This window comes from Bombina bombina, chromosome 12 (genome assembly GCF_027579735.1).
Source record: "Bombina bombina isolate aBomBom1 chromosome 12, aBomBom1.pri, whole genome shotgun sequence".
NCBI lineage: Eukaryota > Metazoa > Chordata > Amphibia > Anura > Bombinatoridae > Bombina > Bombina bombina.
The window spans coordinates 11418024-11433188 of NC_069510.1; the positions used below are offsets into that span (position 1 = coordinate 11418024).

The window sequence follows — 15165 nt, forward strand, 5'->3', positions numbered from 1 at the left end:
ATAATCCACACCCAAAATAAAGTTTAATGAAAAACATAAGCAGAAGATTCAAACTGAAACCGCTGCCTGAAGTACTTTTCTACCAAAAACTGCTTCAGAAGAAGAAAATACAACAAAATGGTAGAATTTGGTAAAAGTATGCAAAGAGGACCAAGTTGCCGCTTTGCAAATCTGATCAACCGAAGCTTCATTCCTAAACGCCCAGGAAGTAGAAACTGACCTAGTAGAATGAGCTGTAATCCTATGAGGCGGAGTCTTACCCGACTCAACATAGGCAAGATGAATTAAAGATTTCAACCAAGATGCCAAAGAAATGGCAGAAGTTTTCTGGCCTTTCTAAAACCGGAAAAGATAACAAATAAACTCGAAGTCTTTCGGAAAGACTTAGTAGCTTCAACATAATATTTCAAAGCTCTAATAACATCCAAAGAATGCAACGATTTCTCCTTAGAATTCTTAGGATTAGGACATAATGAAGGAACCACAATGTCTCTACTAATGTTGTTGGAATTCACAACTTAGGTAAAAATTCAAAAGAAGTTCGCAACACCGCCTTATCCTGATGAAAAATCAGAAAAGGAGACTCACAAGAAAGAGCAGATAATTCAGAAACTCTTCTGGCAGAAGAGATGGCCAAAAGGAACAAAACTTTCCAAGAAAGTAATTTAATATCCAATGAATGCATAGGTTCAAATGGAGGAGCTTGAAGAGCCCCCAGAACCAAATTCAAACTCCAAGGAGGAGAAATTGACTTAATGACAGGCTTTATACGAACCAAAGCTTGTACAAAACAATGAATATCAGGAAGAATAGCAATCTTTCTGTGAAAAAGAACAGAAAGAGCAGAGATTTGACCTTTCAAGGAACTTGCGGACAAACCCTTATCTAAACCATCCTGAAGAAACTGTAATATTCTGGGTATTCTAAAAGAATGCCAAGAAAAATGATGAGAAAGACACCAAGAAATATAAGTCTTCCAGACTCTATAATATATCTCTCTGGATACAGATTAACGAGCCTGTAACATAGTATTAATCACAGAGTCAGAGAAACCTCTTTGACCAAGAATCAAGCGTTCAATCTCCATACCTTTAAATTAAAGGATTTCAGATCCTGATGGAAAAAAGGACCTTGAGACAAAAGGTCTGGTCTTAACGGAAGAGTCCACGGTTGGCAAGAGGCCATCCGGACAAGATCCGCATACCAAAACCTGTGAGGCCATGCCGGAGCTACCAGCAGAACAAACGAGCATTCCTTCAGAATCTTGGAGATTACTCTTGGAAGAAGAACTAGAGGCGGAAAGATATAGGCAGGATGATACTTCCAAGGAAGTGATAATGCATCCACTGCCTCCGCCTGAGGATCCCGGGATCTGGACAGATACCTGGGAAGTTTCTTGTTTAGATGAGAAGCCATCAGATCTATTTCTGGAAGTTCCCACATTTGAACAATCTGAAGAAATACCTCTGGGTGAAGAGACCATTCGCCCGGATGCAACGTTTGGCGACTGAGATAATCCGCTTTCCAATTGTCCATACCTGGGATATGAACCGCAGAGATTAGACAGGAGCTGGATTCCGCCCAAACCAAAATTCGAGATACTTCTTTCATAGCCAGAGGACTGTGAGTCCCTCCTTGATGATTGATGTATGCCACAGTTGTGACATTGTCTAACTGAAAACAAATGAACAACTCTCTCTTCAGAAGAGGCCAAGACTGAAGAGCTCTGAAAATTGCACGGAGTTCCAAAATATTGATCGGAAATCTCACCTCCTGAGATTCCCAAACCCCTTGTGCCGTCAGATACCCCCACACAGCTCCCCAACCTGTAAGACTTGCATCTGTTGAGATTATAGTCCAGGTCGGAAGAACAAAGAAGCCCCCTGAACTAAACGATGGTGATCTGTCCACCATGTCAGAGAGTGTCGTAAAATCGGTTTAAAGATATAAATTGAGATATCTTTGAGTAATCCCTGCACCATTGGTTCAGCATACAGAGCTGAAGAGGTCGCATGTGAAAACGAGCAAAGGAGATCGCATCTGATGCGGCAGTCCTAAGACCCAACATTTCCATGCATAAGGCTACCAAAGGGAATGATTGTGACTGAAGGTTTTGACAAGCTGATATCAATGTTAAACTTCTCTTGTCTGACAAGGACAGAGTCATAGACACTGAATTTATCTAGAAACCTAAAAAGGTTACCCTTGTCTGAGGAATCAATGAACTGATTGGTAAATTGATCCTCCAACCATGAACTTGAAGAAACAACACAAGTCGATTCGTATGAGATTCTTCGAAAATGAGAAGACTGAGCAAGTACCAAGATATAGTCCAAATAAGGAAATACCAAAACCCTATTCTCTGATTACAGAAAGAAGGGCACCGAGAACCTTTGAAAAAAATTCTTGGAACTGAGGCTAGGCCAAACGGTAGAGCCACAAAACTGGTAATGCTTGTCTAAAAAGAGAATCTCAGACACTAAAAGTGATCTGGATGAATCGGAATATGCAGATACACATCCTGTAAATCTATTGTAGACATATAATGCCCTTGCTAAACAAAAGGCAGGATAGTCCTACAGTAACCATCTTGAATGTTGGTATCCTAACATAACGATTCAATAATGATAGATCCGGAACTGGTCTGAAGGAATTGACCTTCTTTGGTACAATGAAGAGATAAAATAAAACCCCAGCCCCTGTTCCAGAACTGGAACTGGCATAAATACTCCAGCCAACTCTAGATCTGAAACACATTTCAGAAATGCTGAGCCTTTGCTGTGTTAACTGGGACACGGGAAAGAAAAGAATCTCTTAGCAGGAGGCCTTAACTGAAGCCAATTCTGTACCTTTCTGAAACAATGTTTCTGAAACCAGAGATTAAGAACGGAATTGATCCAAATTTCTTTGAAGAAAACGTAATCTGCCCCATACCAGCTGAGCTGGAATAAGGGCCGCACCTTCATAGGTACTTAGGAGCTGGCTATAGGTTTCTATAAGGCTTGGATATATTCCAAACTGGAAATAGTTTCCAAACTGATACCGCTCCTGAGGATGAAGGATCAGGCTTTTGTTCCTTGTTGTGAGGAAAGGAACGAAAATGATTATTTACCCTGGAAAGAAAGGGAAAGCAAAGTTGACTTAGAAGACATGTCAGCATTCCAAGTTTAATCCATAAAGCTTTTCTAGCTAAAATAGCTAGAGACATATACCTGACATCAACTCTAATGATATCAAAAGATGGTATCACCAATAAAATTATTAGCATGCTATAGAATAATAATAATGCTATAAAATTATGATCTGTTACTTGTTGCGCTAAAGCTTCTAACCAAAAAGTTGAAGCTGCAGCAACATCCGCTAAAAATATAGCAGGTCTAAGAAGATTACCTGAACATAAGTAAGCTTTTCTTAGAAAGGATTCAATTTTCCTATCTAAAGGATCCTTAAATGAAGTACTATCTGCCGTAGGAATAGTAGTACATTAGCAGGAGTAGAGACAGCCCCATAACCTTAGGGATTTTTGTCCCAAAAAACTCTAATCTGTCAGATGGCACAGGATATAATTTGCTTAAACGTCTAGAAGGAGTAAATAAATTACCCAAATTATTCCATTCCCTGGAAATTACTTCAGAAATAGCATCAGGGAGATAAAACACTTCTGGAATAACTACAGGAGATTTAAAAACCTTATTTAAACGTTTACATTTAGTATCAAGAGGACCAGAATCCTCTATTTCTAATGCAAATAACACTTCTTTAAGTAAAGAACGAATAAATTCCATCTTGAACAAATACAAAGATTTATCAGCATCAACCTCTGAGACAGAAACCTCTGAACCAGAAGAACCATTATCAGTATCAGAATGATGATGTTCATTTAAAAATTCATCTGAAAAAAGAGAAGTTTTAAAAGACTTTTATGTATACTAGAAGGAGAAATAACAGACATAGCCTTCTTAATGGATTTAAAAAATAAAATCTCTTATGTTATCAGGAACACTCTGAAAATTAGATGTTGACGGAACAGCAACAGGTAATGTAACAGTACTAAAGGAAATTTTATCTGCATTAATAAGTTTGACATGACATGCAATACAAATAACAGCTGGAGAAACAGATACCAAAAGTTTATAGCAGATACACTTAGCTTGGTAGCTCCAGCACTGTGCAGTGATTTTCCTGAAGTATCTTCTGACTCAGTTGCAACGTGGAACATCTTGCAATATGTAAAAGAAAAAAACAACATATAAAGCAAAATTGATCAAATTCCTTAAATGACAGTTTCAGGAATGGGAAAAAAATGCCAGTGAACAAGCTTCTAGCAACCAGAAGCAATAAATAATGAGACTTAAATAATGTGGAGACAAAAATGACGCCCAGATTTTTTAGCGCCAAAAAAGACGCCCACATTATTTGGCGCCTAAATGCATTTGGCGCCAAAAATGACGCCACATCCGGAACGCCGACATTTTTGACGCAAAAAAACGTCAAAAAATGACGCAACTTCCGGCGACACGTATGACGCCGGAAACAGAAAAAAAATTTTGCGCCAAAAAAGTCCGCGCCAAGAATGACGCAATAAAATGAAGCATTTTCTGCCCCCGCGAGCCTAACAGCCCACAGGGAAAAAGTCAAATTTTTTAAGGTAAGAAAAAATGATTGAAACAAATGCATTTATCCCAAATATGAAACTGACTGTCTGAAAAATAAGGAATGTTGAACATTCTGAGTCAAGGCAAATAAATGTTTGAATACATATATTTAGAACTTTATAAATAAAGTGCCCAACCATAGCTTAGAGTGTCACAAAAAATAAGATTTACTTACCCCAGGACACTCATCTACATGTTTGTAGAAAGCCAAACCAGTACTGAAACGAGAATCAGCAGAGGTAATGGTATATATAAGAGTATATCGTCGATCTGAAAAGGGAGGTAAGAGATGAATCTCTACGACCGATAACAGAGAACCTATGAAATAGACCCCGTAGAAGGAGATCACTGCATTCAAATAGGCAATACTCTCCTCACATCCCTCTGACATTCACTGCACGCTGAGAGGAAAACCGGGCTCCAACTTGCTGCGGAGCGCATATCAACGTAGAATCTAGCACAAACTTACTTCACCACCTCCATCGGAGGCAAAGTTTGTAAAACTGAATTGTGGGTGTGGTGAGGGGTGTATTTATAGGCATTTTAAGGTTTGGGAAACTTTGCCCCTCCTGGTAGGAATGTATATCCCATACGTCACTAGCTCATGGACTCTTGCTAATTACATGAAAGAAACAATGATTGTTTATCTTCTCTTAAAGTGACACACACAGATGTTGATATCTGGTGGTGTGATTAGAACACACACAAATAACAATTTCACAATAGGTTATGGCTGAGGATTCATAAAGGAAATGTGTCACCTTTAGTAAACCTATGTCTCTGAGTTCCTTTTACTGCTCAGCGCACATTTGCACCTGTACGTGCGCACAGATTACGGAGGTCTCAAATCACTTCCCTAGGTGTTTAGCAGCAACAAGAAGCAAGGCCCACTAGGGAACTAAGGGAAGCAACTTAAATAAAAATGTTTTGGATGGCGAGTGTGTATAAAGTAAGTCACATGACTGCATCAAGCATCTGGTACACCAGAAACTACAACATAGGGAGTTCTATGGCACAACCAGATTTCCAGACCACACCAGGAGTGATCTAGTAGTGGGATCAGTGCTTGTGGGTATGGCAGTTAAAACAGTAAATCTCACACAAAAGGATGTGGAAAATTCCCCAGCACACTAAAATTAATATAGGTAGAAAATAAATTGGATACTATGTAATGCTTCTGTGTCTGTTTGCTGACCAGGTTTGTGCACAGTAACTGGCACCTAAAGTCAAGAGATAGAGACAGGAAGCTGAGCCGAGCAGGGTAAGCCGGCACTAGGTGTGTTATGTCCTGCTCAGGGAACTCAGCTGTTTCCTCTGCTAAAATACCCAGGTCTAATGAGGTGAGATTTTACACCTCTTAAACTAACAAATACACTGTGCACCAACCGTGTTCTTGTTGCATCTCTCCATAGCTCGTTGGCGGCACAGTGCATCCAACTGTCTGTCCAGCTCCTCCTTCCGTCTGTGTATATCCTGGTCCTGTTGGGCTCTGTCTGCATGAGAGTTGCAAGGTCAAAAGATGCACACAAGAGAAAAATACACCTTTTCACAGTGCAGTGGCTACTCACTTATTCTGTAGTTGACCTGACGGTCCAGACTAAACTTCACAACGTCATTAGAAATTGTTTTCTCTGATCCCAGACGCACCAAATTGATGTCTCCACAATTCCCTTTAAAAAAAGAGGAATATTTGGGTTTAAACAAAGCTTATACCACACATTGGCGCACACACCTTTATAACATTAAATAAAGATTGTATTGTAATACGACTAACACCTATACCAGTGTTTTTAAATTCCAGTCCTCAAGGAACCCTAACAGGCATTACTTTTATAAGCAGAGTCCTTGCAGGTTATAACGTTTCATGGTACAGCAGGGTGCACGCAAGGTGTCGGATGTACACGACACAATAGGATGCAAGTGAACAATGCAACATGTAAACATTACACAGCACAGTAAAAACACATGCTCACCCACCCAATGGATTTTTCTTATCATGACATTTCTCCTTGAACTCAAGAATGATCTTTTTCATCAAATCATCGATTGCTGCATTGGATGGGGCGCACACAAGAACTCTGTTACGCTTGTTCTTGACATTCTGATTAGGGACATTATTGCTCTTCTGAAGAAAGAGAAAGTCACATAAGCTAAGCTCATCTATGGTGAGTAACAGTACCTGAGCATCTCATGGGACATGACTGACAGAACAAGCTTTACCTCCATTAATATCCTGTATAGTAAACCCACTATGGTCTTGGACTTGCCAGTGCCAGGGGGTCCATGAATCAGGCATATTCTGGCCAAGCGAGGGTGCTGTCTGACCATGGCATACGACTTCTCAATTGCGCTCCTCTGATCATGGTTATACTCCCTCAGACTGAGTAACTAAAGGAAACAGATCATGTAGTGATCATTTTACAGCCTTATGGATAATAAACTCTTACATAGATATTTTCACATCTGTGCTGTGCAGGGACCAAGCAAGTGTAATGGGGAGGGGAGCAAAAACCCAAGAAAATTATACGTTATTATTGGTTATTTGTAGAGCGCCAACAGATTCTGCAGCGCTAATATATATCCATGCTTACATTTTATACTTAAAAGGGACAGTCTACACCAAAATTTTTCTTATTTAAAAAGATAGATAATCCCTTTATTACCCATTCCCCGTTTTTGCATAACCAACACAGTTATATTAATATACGTTTTACCTCTGTGATTATCTTGTATCTAAGCCTTTGCAGACAGCCTCCTTATCTAAGTACATTTGACAGACATGCAGTGTAGTCAATCAGTGAAGACTCCTAAATAACTTCACGGGAGTGAGCACAATGTTATCTATATGACACATGTGAACTAGCACAGTCTAACTGTGAGAAAACTTTCAAAATGCTCTGAGCTAGGAGGCGGTTTTCAACTGTTTAGAAATCAGTTTGAGCCTAGCTAGGTTTAGCTTTTCAAAAATACCACCAAGGGAACAAAGCAAATTTGATGATAAAAGTAAATAGAAAAGTTGTTTAAAATTGCGTGCCCTATCTGAATCATGAAAGTTTAGTTTTGACTTTACTGTCCCTTTAATATCAAGCGTTCAGTGCTTTTGGTTTCTTTCTAGTTATCGTTGGCAATTTCTTCATAACACAAGTATCTGAATTTAAACCGACTGGCTTTCTTACGACATATGAGAACTTATGCTGGGGCTAATTCAAGGTTGTAGTTATTCTGCCCACATAGATAATGAACCAGATGGTCGGCTTTTGCTTTGGGAATACTATAGAGTTCTAGATTAGGATATTTTATGAAGGTCATTTATACTATATTTGCATGATCGTTTATAGGGTTATACAATAAACATTTGCGTTACACGGTTTGTATTATATTGCTTTTAGTCTCTTAGGCTGCCCATTACAAAAGAGCCTGGAATATCCAGAGTGCTTTGAACTATGTGTTTATCTGATATATGCATTTATTCTGGGATACCAAAGGTACCATTACACATTATTCGTTTTCTAAGTTCAGTTTCATTACCACCAGAAGCCTGCAGAACAATGAGGCTCAACAGATATATCAACATATTCACTTTAATGGATATTGCAATCCTTCAATCACAGATATCTACATTTAATCTAAGCAACCTCAGTAGGTTAATCTGCAAAAGCTGCAGGGTCAAAACAAGTACATCTCATCCTTTCCCACTGTCCCGAGCTATCAGGAATTTCAGCCGATACAGAAATAACAAAATGATCATAACTAAATGACATAAAACACGGAGCCCCCCTTGTGACACTAACACTGGTGTAATGTGCTGCACATTTAGCGGTCATTTGCCATGTTATGGATTACCACAGAGTGAGAATATACATAAAATACGTAAGTAATGCACCCATGAGTTCATAGCCCCTTCACCAATGTCGCAGGATCCCTGAGTTATATTGCATTCAGCAGGTTGAGGTCCAGTGTTCCACACGTCGCATACAATGTATTGATGTGTTTGTCAGTCACGTAGTTTAACTGGCCTCTCCTACCTTAATAAATCAATGCCCATGTTTGTAGACTAGATTCACTAAGTTTGAAAGCCTCTACAATGTGACAAATCTCTCCAAACAACGTGTTCCTCTACTTAGCATATTCATTACAGAATCCTTAGTGTGCACTTCTGCAGGATGAATATCCAGATATCTGTCAGCCTGAAGAGGTCATTCTACTGTTAATGGATCTAGTGCAGGGTTTCTGAAGGCACGGGAAACAGCAAAACCTAGTGTTAGAACTCAGATGCTAGCTGTGCAATCTCACAAAGGAAGAACAAGGCTTGGCTTTATGGATTAAGTATAAAGGTGTGGGGCCTACATATATAGGTTTACTTGCCTGTAATGTCACATCCTATATTTAACAGAGCAAACCGTACTTACAGAGATGTTCTCATTGGTGGCATCCCTTGGGAAGAAGTCTGTGTGATAGGGGTGGATGATTGGTCTGAACAAAGGGTTCCTCTGCAGCTGGAGGAGAGCTTTAAATTGCCTCTGTGTGGTTATCAGGCTGCCGACTACCAAACATCGCACTTGCTGGTTACGGAATGCAGACAGATTACTGTATGTGTGAATAGAGAGGTCACACAGCGTGTACTGCTCCCTGTCAACTGAAATGACGATAACATAGTTAACTTATTTGGAAAACGAGAAAGAGAATAAGGGAACCGAAGAATTGCAGTACTCACCACTCTGTGTTCTCTGAGATCGAGTAAAGCGTGATACGTATGCAGTGTGATACACTGGAGGGCCGTTCGGCACCGCCTCCTCCCCAGGCAACCTGCTGCTGCTCTCTGGCGTGATCAGAAAAACAAAATCATCTTCCTTTGGGTGACGCTGCATATGCAAGTCAGCGTCTAGAATCCACGCTGCAACAGGAGGGAAAAGGAGTATTAACTAAATGAGATACAATTTATAATGCTAACAATCATAATCTCAGAAAAAAACAATAATGCTCAAAATAACAACTACTTTATTATTTAAATCAAACTAACACAACTCACACTGCAAACTACTCAGCAAGTAACAAGGAGATCCCCAAGGTACATATATACCCACACATTTTATGGCAGCAGATCAATACACAGTTGGTTCTTACCTTGAAATTCCCCACGGTTCACCTGACTATCAGGGCAGAAGTTCTGCAAGTGGAGTTTACAGACATGGGATTCAATAGCCCTCTGCTTCACAGACAACTCCTGAACCAGCTGTTAGTAGCAGAAGCATAGAGGAAATGTTACACGCAATTAAACAACACCTGGAGCAGATATCTGTGCGTTATCTACAATGATGATGAGATCACTAAATGAGTAGCACCCACTGCATACAGTACACACTCACATTGCCCCAGCACCCATAATCATATTTTATTACCATCTATTCTGAATGGTCATTAAAGAGACAGAAAACACAATGTAATTACAAGACATTTCTGTTGTGCTGCTATAGAATAACATATCAGCCAACACATTGACATCCTTTTAACTTCAATTAGTTATCAATAGCCAAACCCCACTCAGTATTTGCCTTATTTGGAGGATCCTATCTGGGCTTTAGTCAGCAGACAACAAGGCTATCCCCGGCTATAATGTTAGTATCTCATAAAGCTAATTAGGGACAGATATGTGGAAGAGTTAGCCTTAAGAAGTCAGCAGGGTGCAGTTTAAAGTGATGGTAAATTTGATCATTATGGAACATAGTGTAACTATAAATCCAACCCCTCTTTCATTCATATTTTTTTTATTTTTCTTCTAAATAACTATGTGGGGTTGGATTTATATCACAGTTACAATGATAGTTAAAGCTAAATTACATGAAAAGGGAGGGGGGGTAATTAAAGTATATTGCAGAGTTGTTTTATTACACACAGCTAAACATATTATAAACAAAACTCAAGGTACTTACTTTACCCTTTTAACCTAAAACACATTCAATCTTTTCCTTTTATTGCGCCAATAAAATTCTGTGCATTTCTCTTTTTATTTTAAAGTCTGAATTGAATGTGATTTGATACATTAAATTATCGTTTGATGCACTCATTACGCACAATTATTACGTTTTCGCCATCGGACCTGTAGCTGCACTTTTAAACTCTGTGCTTCAGTAACGTTCCACATGAGGAGCAGGGTCACCACTGATATAACAGGCTGGACTTGGAACACAGAAGTATGTGCTCCAGTGGGAGTTTTGTCTGTGCTGATTTAATAAAGAGAAGAAGCCTGAGCCATAGAGTTACTGGTCCCGGAGCATATGTGCAAGGATCACTCTGCCGCAGCATAACCAGCACATGCAGTCTGACAATGGTATCACACAGAGAGCTGTCTCTTTAGCTCACTTACTCCTCTGAATTTATCTGAAGTTAGAAGAGAACGTTTAGTATTTCAGGGTTGGACTGTCCTTTTAGAAGGCATCAGACGAGTACCTCTATGGCAAGCAAGAGTGAGCTAAAAACACTGTGTTGAGTACTGGCAAGTACCCTATCACAGGGGCACTAACTGGCATTTAAAATGCTCTATTAAACACAGTAAAAAACTATGCAATTCAATTCATTATTTATTTCACTGTGGATTTTCCAGTCCTGAAAACTGAGCATACATCAGCTTCACAAGCCTAACCCTGCCACATATCTATCCCCAATGTGACATATCTTATTTATGCTGAAGTCATAAATGGAGATTTTTCTATAACACAATGACAGTGGCTGGGCCCGTCAGCGACAGGGATTTTCCAAATAAGGCAAGCAGCGGATGGAGTTTAGCTAATGAAAATTACTTGCAAGAAAAATAAAGGTGTATTATTTAGACTCTCCTGGAAGACTAATGAAAAGCTACGAGTTTACTAACCCTTTAAATACCGTGTCTCCATTTTTAAATGCATGTACAAAATACAGAGACTGTGTGTGATTCTGATATCTGACAATCACATTGCAATTTAATATAGCTGGAAAAGGATTTCCTGTATTATCCACCAGTTTCCCCAACTACAAACCCACGCGCCAAAATGTGGTGCACAGACTCTTTTCTAACATAACTGAAAATCTAACCTGAAATGTTTTAACAGAGAAGTTTATCATTTGCCCATTTAATAATAAAATATTTGTAACATTTAAAATCAACATAGGATTTAAAGGGATAGAAAATCAAAGCTCAATTGTGCACGGGTGCATTTCAAATGTGAAAGAGAAGCATTTTCGCAATACACTTAACATTAGCAAAAATGCTCGAACTAAAAGTTATTACCGTTTATCAGCGGCATATGCACATATCTGGTGAGCGCCCAGTCAGTGTTCCCTCTAAGGCCAGATTTTGTAAGAGGCCCAGCAGTGAAACCTTTAAAAAGGTAACCATACCTTTCTGTCTGCATTGGGTAGTATTTGCTAACTGCAGGGTGTGGTTCACTAATTAACTGCTTCACTGCTAGATCGCTCACAAAATCTGCGCCCAGTGTACCAGCAAACATTACACCTTCTCAGGGAATCCGCAGTGGCTTGTATGCCACACATGAAGTATTCTCAGATGCAATACACACCACCACCAGCTTTTTGAGCTTGATTACAGGAGTACAGGCCCACACATTGCATATATGCGTATGCCACTGAACAACAGTAACAACTTTTACTAAAGTAGATTGCAAAAATGCTATTTAAAATTAAGATGCACTCATGCACATTTCAACTTTCTATCCCTTTAATAAAAGGAATGATTTAAATCAATTTTTTGTAGATTTAAAAGAGACACAAAACTACTTGTAAATTTTACAATGCTTTTCTGTAGTCTGACAAGATATCAGCAGTGTGAGATCTTTCAGAATGCATTAACACCTTGTTTGTTGCAGCTGTTTTCAATGGCCAACATTTGCCTTATTTGGAGAAGCATTTGCAGACTTTTTACTGAAGTAGAAAAGTCACAGTGTAATATTTTATCTCATCACCTCTGCTGTTTTTCATGCAGCATTAAGGACTTGAGGACATTACATGTTGACCACCATAAGCATTCAGAGCATCTCATCATATTAAAGATAAAGCATTACACACCCAAAAAATAAAGGCCAAAAAATAAATTAAACTTACCGACTCAAACGTGTTAAGCAGCGTCAGGGGCAAAAAAACATTGCAGTATTGATCGTACCCAGAGAACTTGAGCGGGACCTTCACCAGTGGTAGCTGACAGAGGTTATTAGGGACCCCAAACTGAGAGACCTGGTCAAACATGTCATACCTCCATCGTAGGATCTCACGCATGAGCCAGGCTTGGTCAAGCTGAAGTGGTAACTTAGCTACAGGAGGCTGTGGGAGATTGTGTGAATGAGGCATTTTAACTGGCAGGATATTGGTCTGATTAATAAGAGGCTTCAAGATGTTATTTGTAACCTTTGGAGCAGAAACCACGGTTTGTACAGGAGGAGCTACAGCCATGCTTGGTACTGATGGCTTTCCTGGCAAAGGCTTTGACTTGGAGACACTTTGGGGCTTTGAAAGATTTTCTAGGTCCTTTGTGAGATTAGCAGACCGCGAGGCACTGCCAGCACTGAAAATCTTTGTTGTGGAAGGTTTAGTGGATTTCTGAAGAGACATCGGCAAGCCAGGTTTGACAAACAAATCATCATCAGCTTTTTCAGGTGCCATATGTTTAGCACAGTAGTCTCCAACAGCATTAACATTTTCCAAGCAATTGGCATAGTTACATTTTGGTTTATCTGTTGATGGTGGGGCAGATGAAGATGAACAGTCCATCTTGGCAAATAGACCGTTTTCTTCATTTACACTAATGTCTATATCATGGTCTTCTTGTGAACAAATGTCCATATCAATAGGGTCGGCCTGTGTTAGAAACAAGCCATCTTCATCTTGCTCATAATCATCTGGCTCTTTGATAGTTGGTAAAACAGAAGAGCCCACATTGTCACCATGACCTGCTGAAGATGAATGCTTTAACTGTGCCATGGAAAGAGCACACCCAGCATCATCTTTCTTACTTCTAGCCTCATTTTGATCAGCAGACACCATATTTGTCATTTTAGGAACACATGGCAGATTTCCATTACAAGCTTTTTCTCTTTTAGAAAAGCTTGGCTTCTCATTGGTGGCAGTATTCTTATTTTTATTATGACGTACTGATGTCTCTTTTCTAGACCTGTCTTTTATCTTTTTCCCAGAAGACGCAAGCTTTCTGCTGCTGTCAGTTTCTGCTTGTTTCTCTTTCTCAGAATCCTTAGGTCTTGATTGCCGGTAAAACTGGCGTTCTTGGCAAGCCAACAGCTTTTTGTTTGCTTTCGATAACATTGACTGCGGGGAAATTAATTTTGTTCTTTGCTTCTTTGCCTCCACAAATCCAGCTGCTTTGCCATAATCTCGCAGTTCTGCTAGACTGTCTAGGGAGCGTTGTGAGAGGTCAAACGCTTTGCGTTGAGGTTTTATCAGACTAAGCTTTTCTGCTGTTGAAGAAGGCCCTGGTCGTGTGTGTATTTTCTTTGGAAGAACTACAGCAGGACCTGCATTATGGAGGTGATCGTGTCTTTTATTTTCCTTATGTGCTTTTAAGGGACTTTTAATAAACTTTGTTTTAGACTTTTTTTTTGTTGATAGCTTATTAGATAATGAAGACCCTTTCTTTGGTGATACCAATTTATTGTTTCTTTCTGCAGTGGTTTTAGATTTTTCAGTAACTAATTTATGCTCATCTTCACCAAATACTGTTCCTGCTCGTAAGCCTTCATTGGAGGTTGTCTCTTTAGGATCTGCATAAACTTTATCTCCTTTATCAGATAATTGTATTTTTTCTTCTGCAGCCTCTACGGCTTTTTCTATGACTTCATCAGGAATGTAATCAGTATCATAACCCCACTGGTTAAAGTCATCTGCTAAATCCGTAGAGTTAGCCGATAGAGTGTTTTTCCGATTATTGGTATTACTTATGTCTGTATTAAATTTGGACTGTTTCTCGTCAGTCTGAGAATCAGTCCAAACAGAAAATACCTCATCTTCTGTTTCAAACTCAAAGAACTGTGAATTGTACTCATCACAAGTAAAGGAGGTGGTTTCGTTTTTTGGTTCAACATTTGAAGCAGATGGAATCCTTTCATCTTCTTTACAGGGAAGCACCTCCATTTTATCAGGTTTAACTGACTGTATGATTGGCTTTGCTTCCTCCTCTGAAGAGGAATCAGAAATAGTAATGATCTGATCTGGAGATTTTTCTGTATCAGATGATGAATCATTGATTGCTGATAATCTTGTAGTTCCCTTAACCTTCCTCTCAATTTGCTCTGGTTCATGTGTAATAATACTTTCCTGGCTTGAACTTATGGAAAAGCTCAAACACTTTGCATGTGCTGCCAGTGACAAACCATCAAGATCACGGTCGACTTGCGAGTTTGTAAGTGGTGTCATTACCGTGTCTCTCCTTTTGATCAACTTTTTCTTGACCTCACTCAGTGGCATGTTGTCATCATCACTAGCCACCTGAATATCACTACAATGATCGATC

The 15165-nt window shown here is 39.4% G+C and overlaps 1 protein-coding gene across 1 annotated transcript in view; it reads right to left on the reverse strand.

Moving 5' to 3' along the window:
* The window catches only part of SETX (senataxin), a 136024-nt gene that overhangs the window by 42392 nt on the left and 78467 nt on the right, over positions 1 to 15165 (reverse strand). The window contains exons 9-16 of the mRNA XM_053695584.1: positions 12750 to 15165; positions 9780 to 9888; positions 9370 to 9549; positions 9065 to 9291; positions 6876 to 7043; positions 6633 to 6780; positions 6224 to 6325; positions 6042 to 6148 (exon numbers count right to left, since the gene is read on the reverse strand). The exon at positions 12750 to 15165 is cut by the window's right edge and continues 1523 nt beyond it. Coding sequence (XP_053551559.1) covers positions 6042 to 6148; positions 6224 to 6325; positions 6633 to 6780; positions 6876 to 7043; positions 9065 to 9291; positions 9370 to 9549; positions 9780 to 9888; positions 12750 to 15165 — 3457 coding nt within the window. The remainder of the gene's footprint in view (positions 1 to 6041; positions 6149 to 6223; positions 6326 to 6632; positions 6781 to 6875; positions 7044 to 9064; positions 9292 to 9369; positions 9550 to 9779; positions 9889 to 12749) is intronic.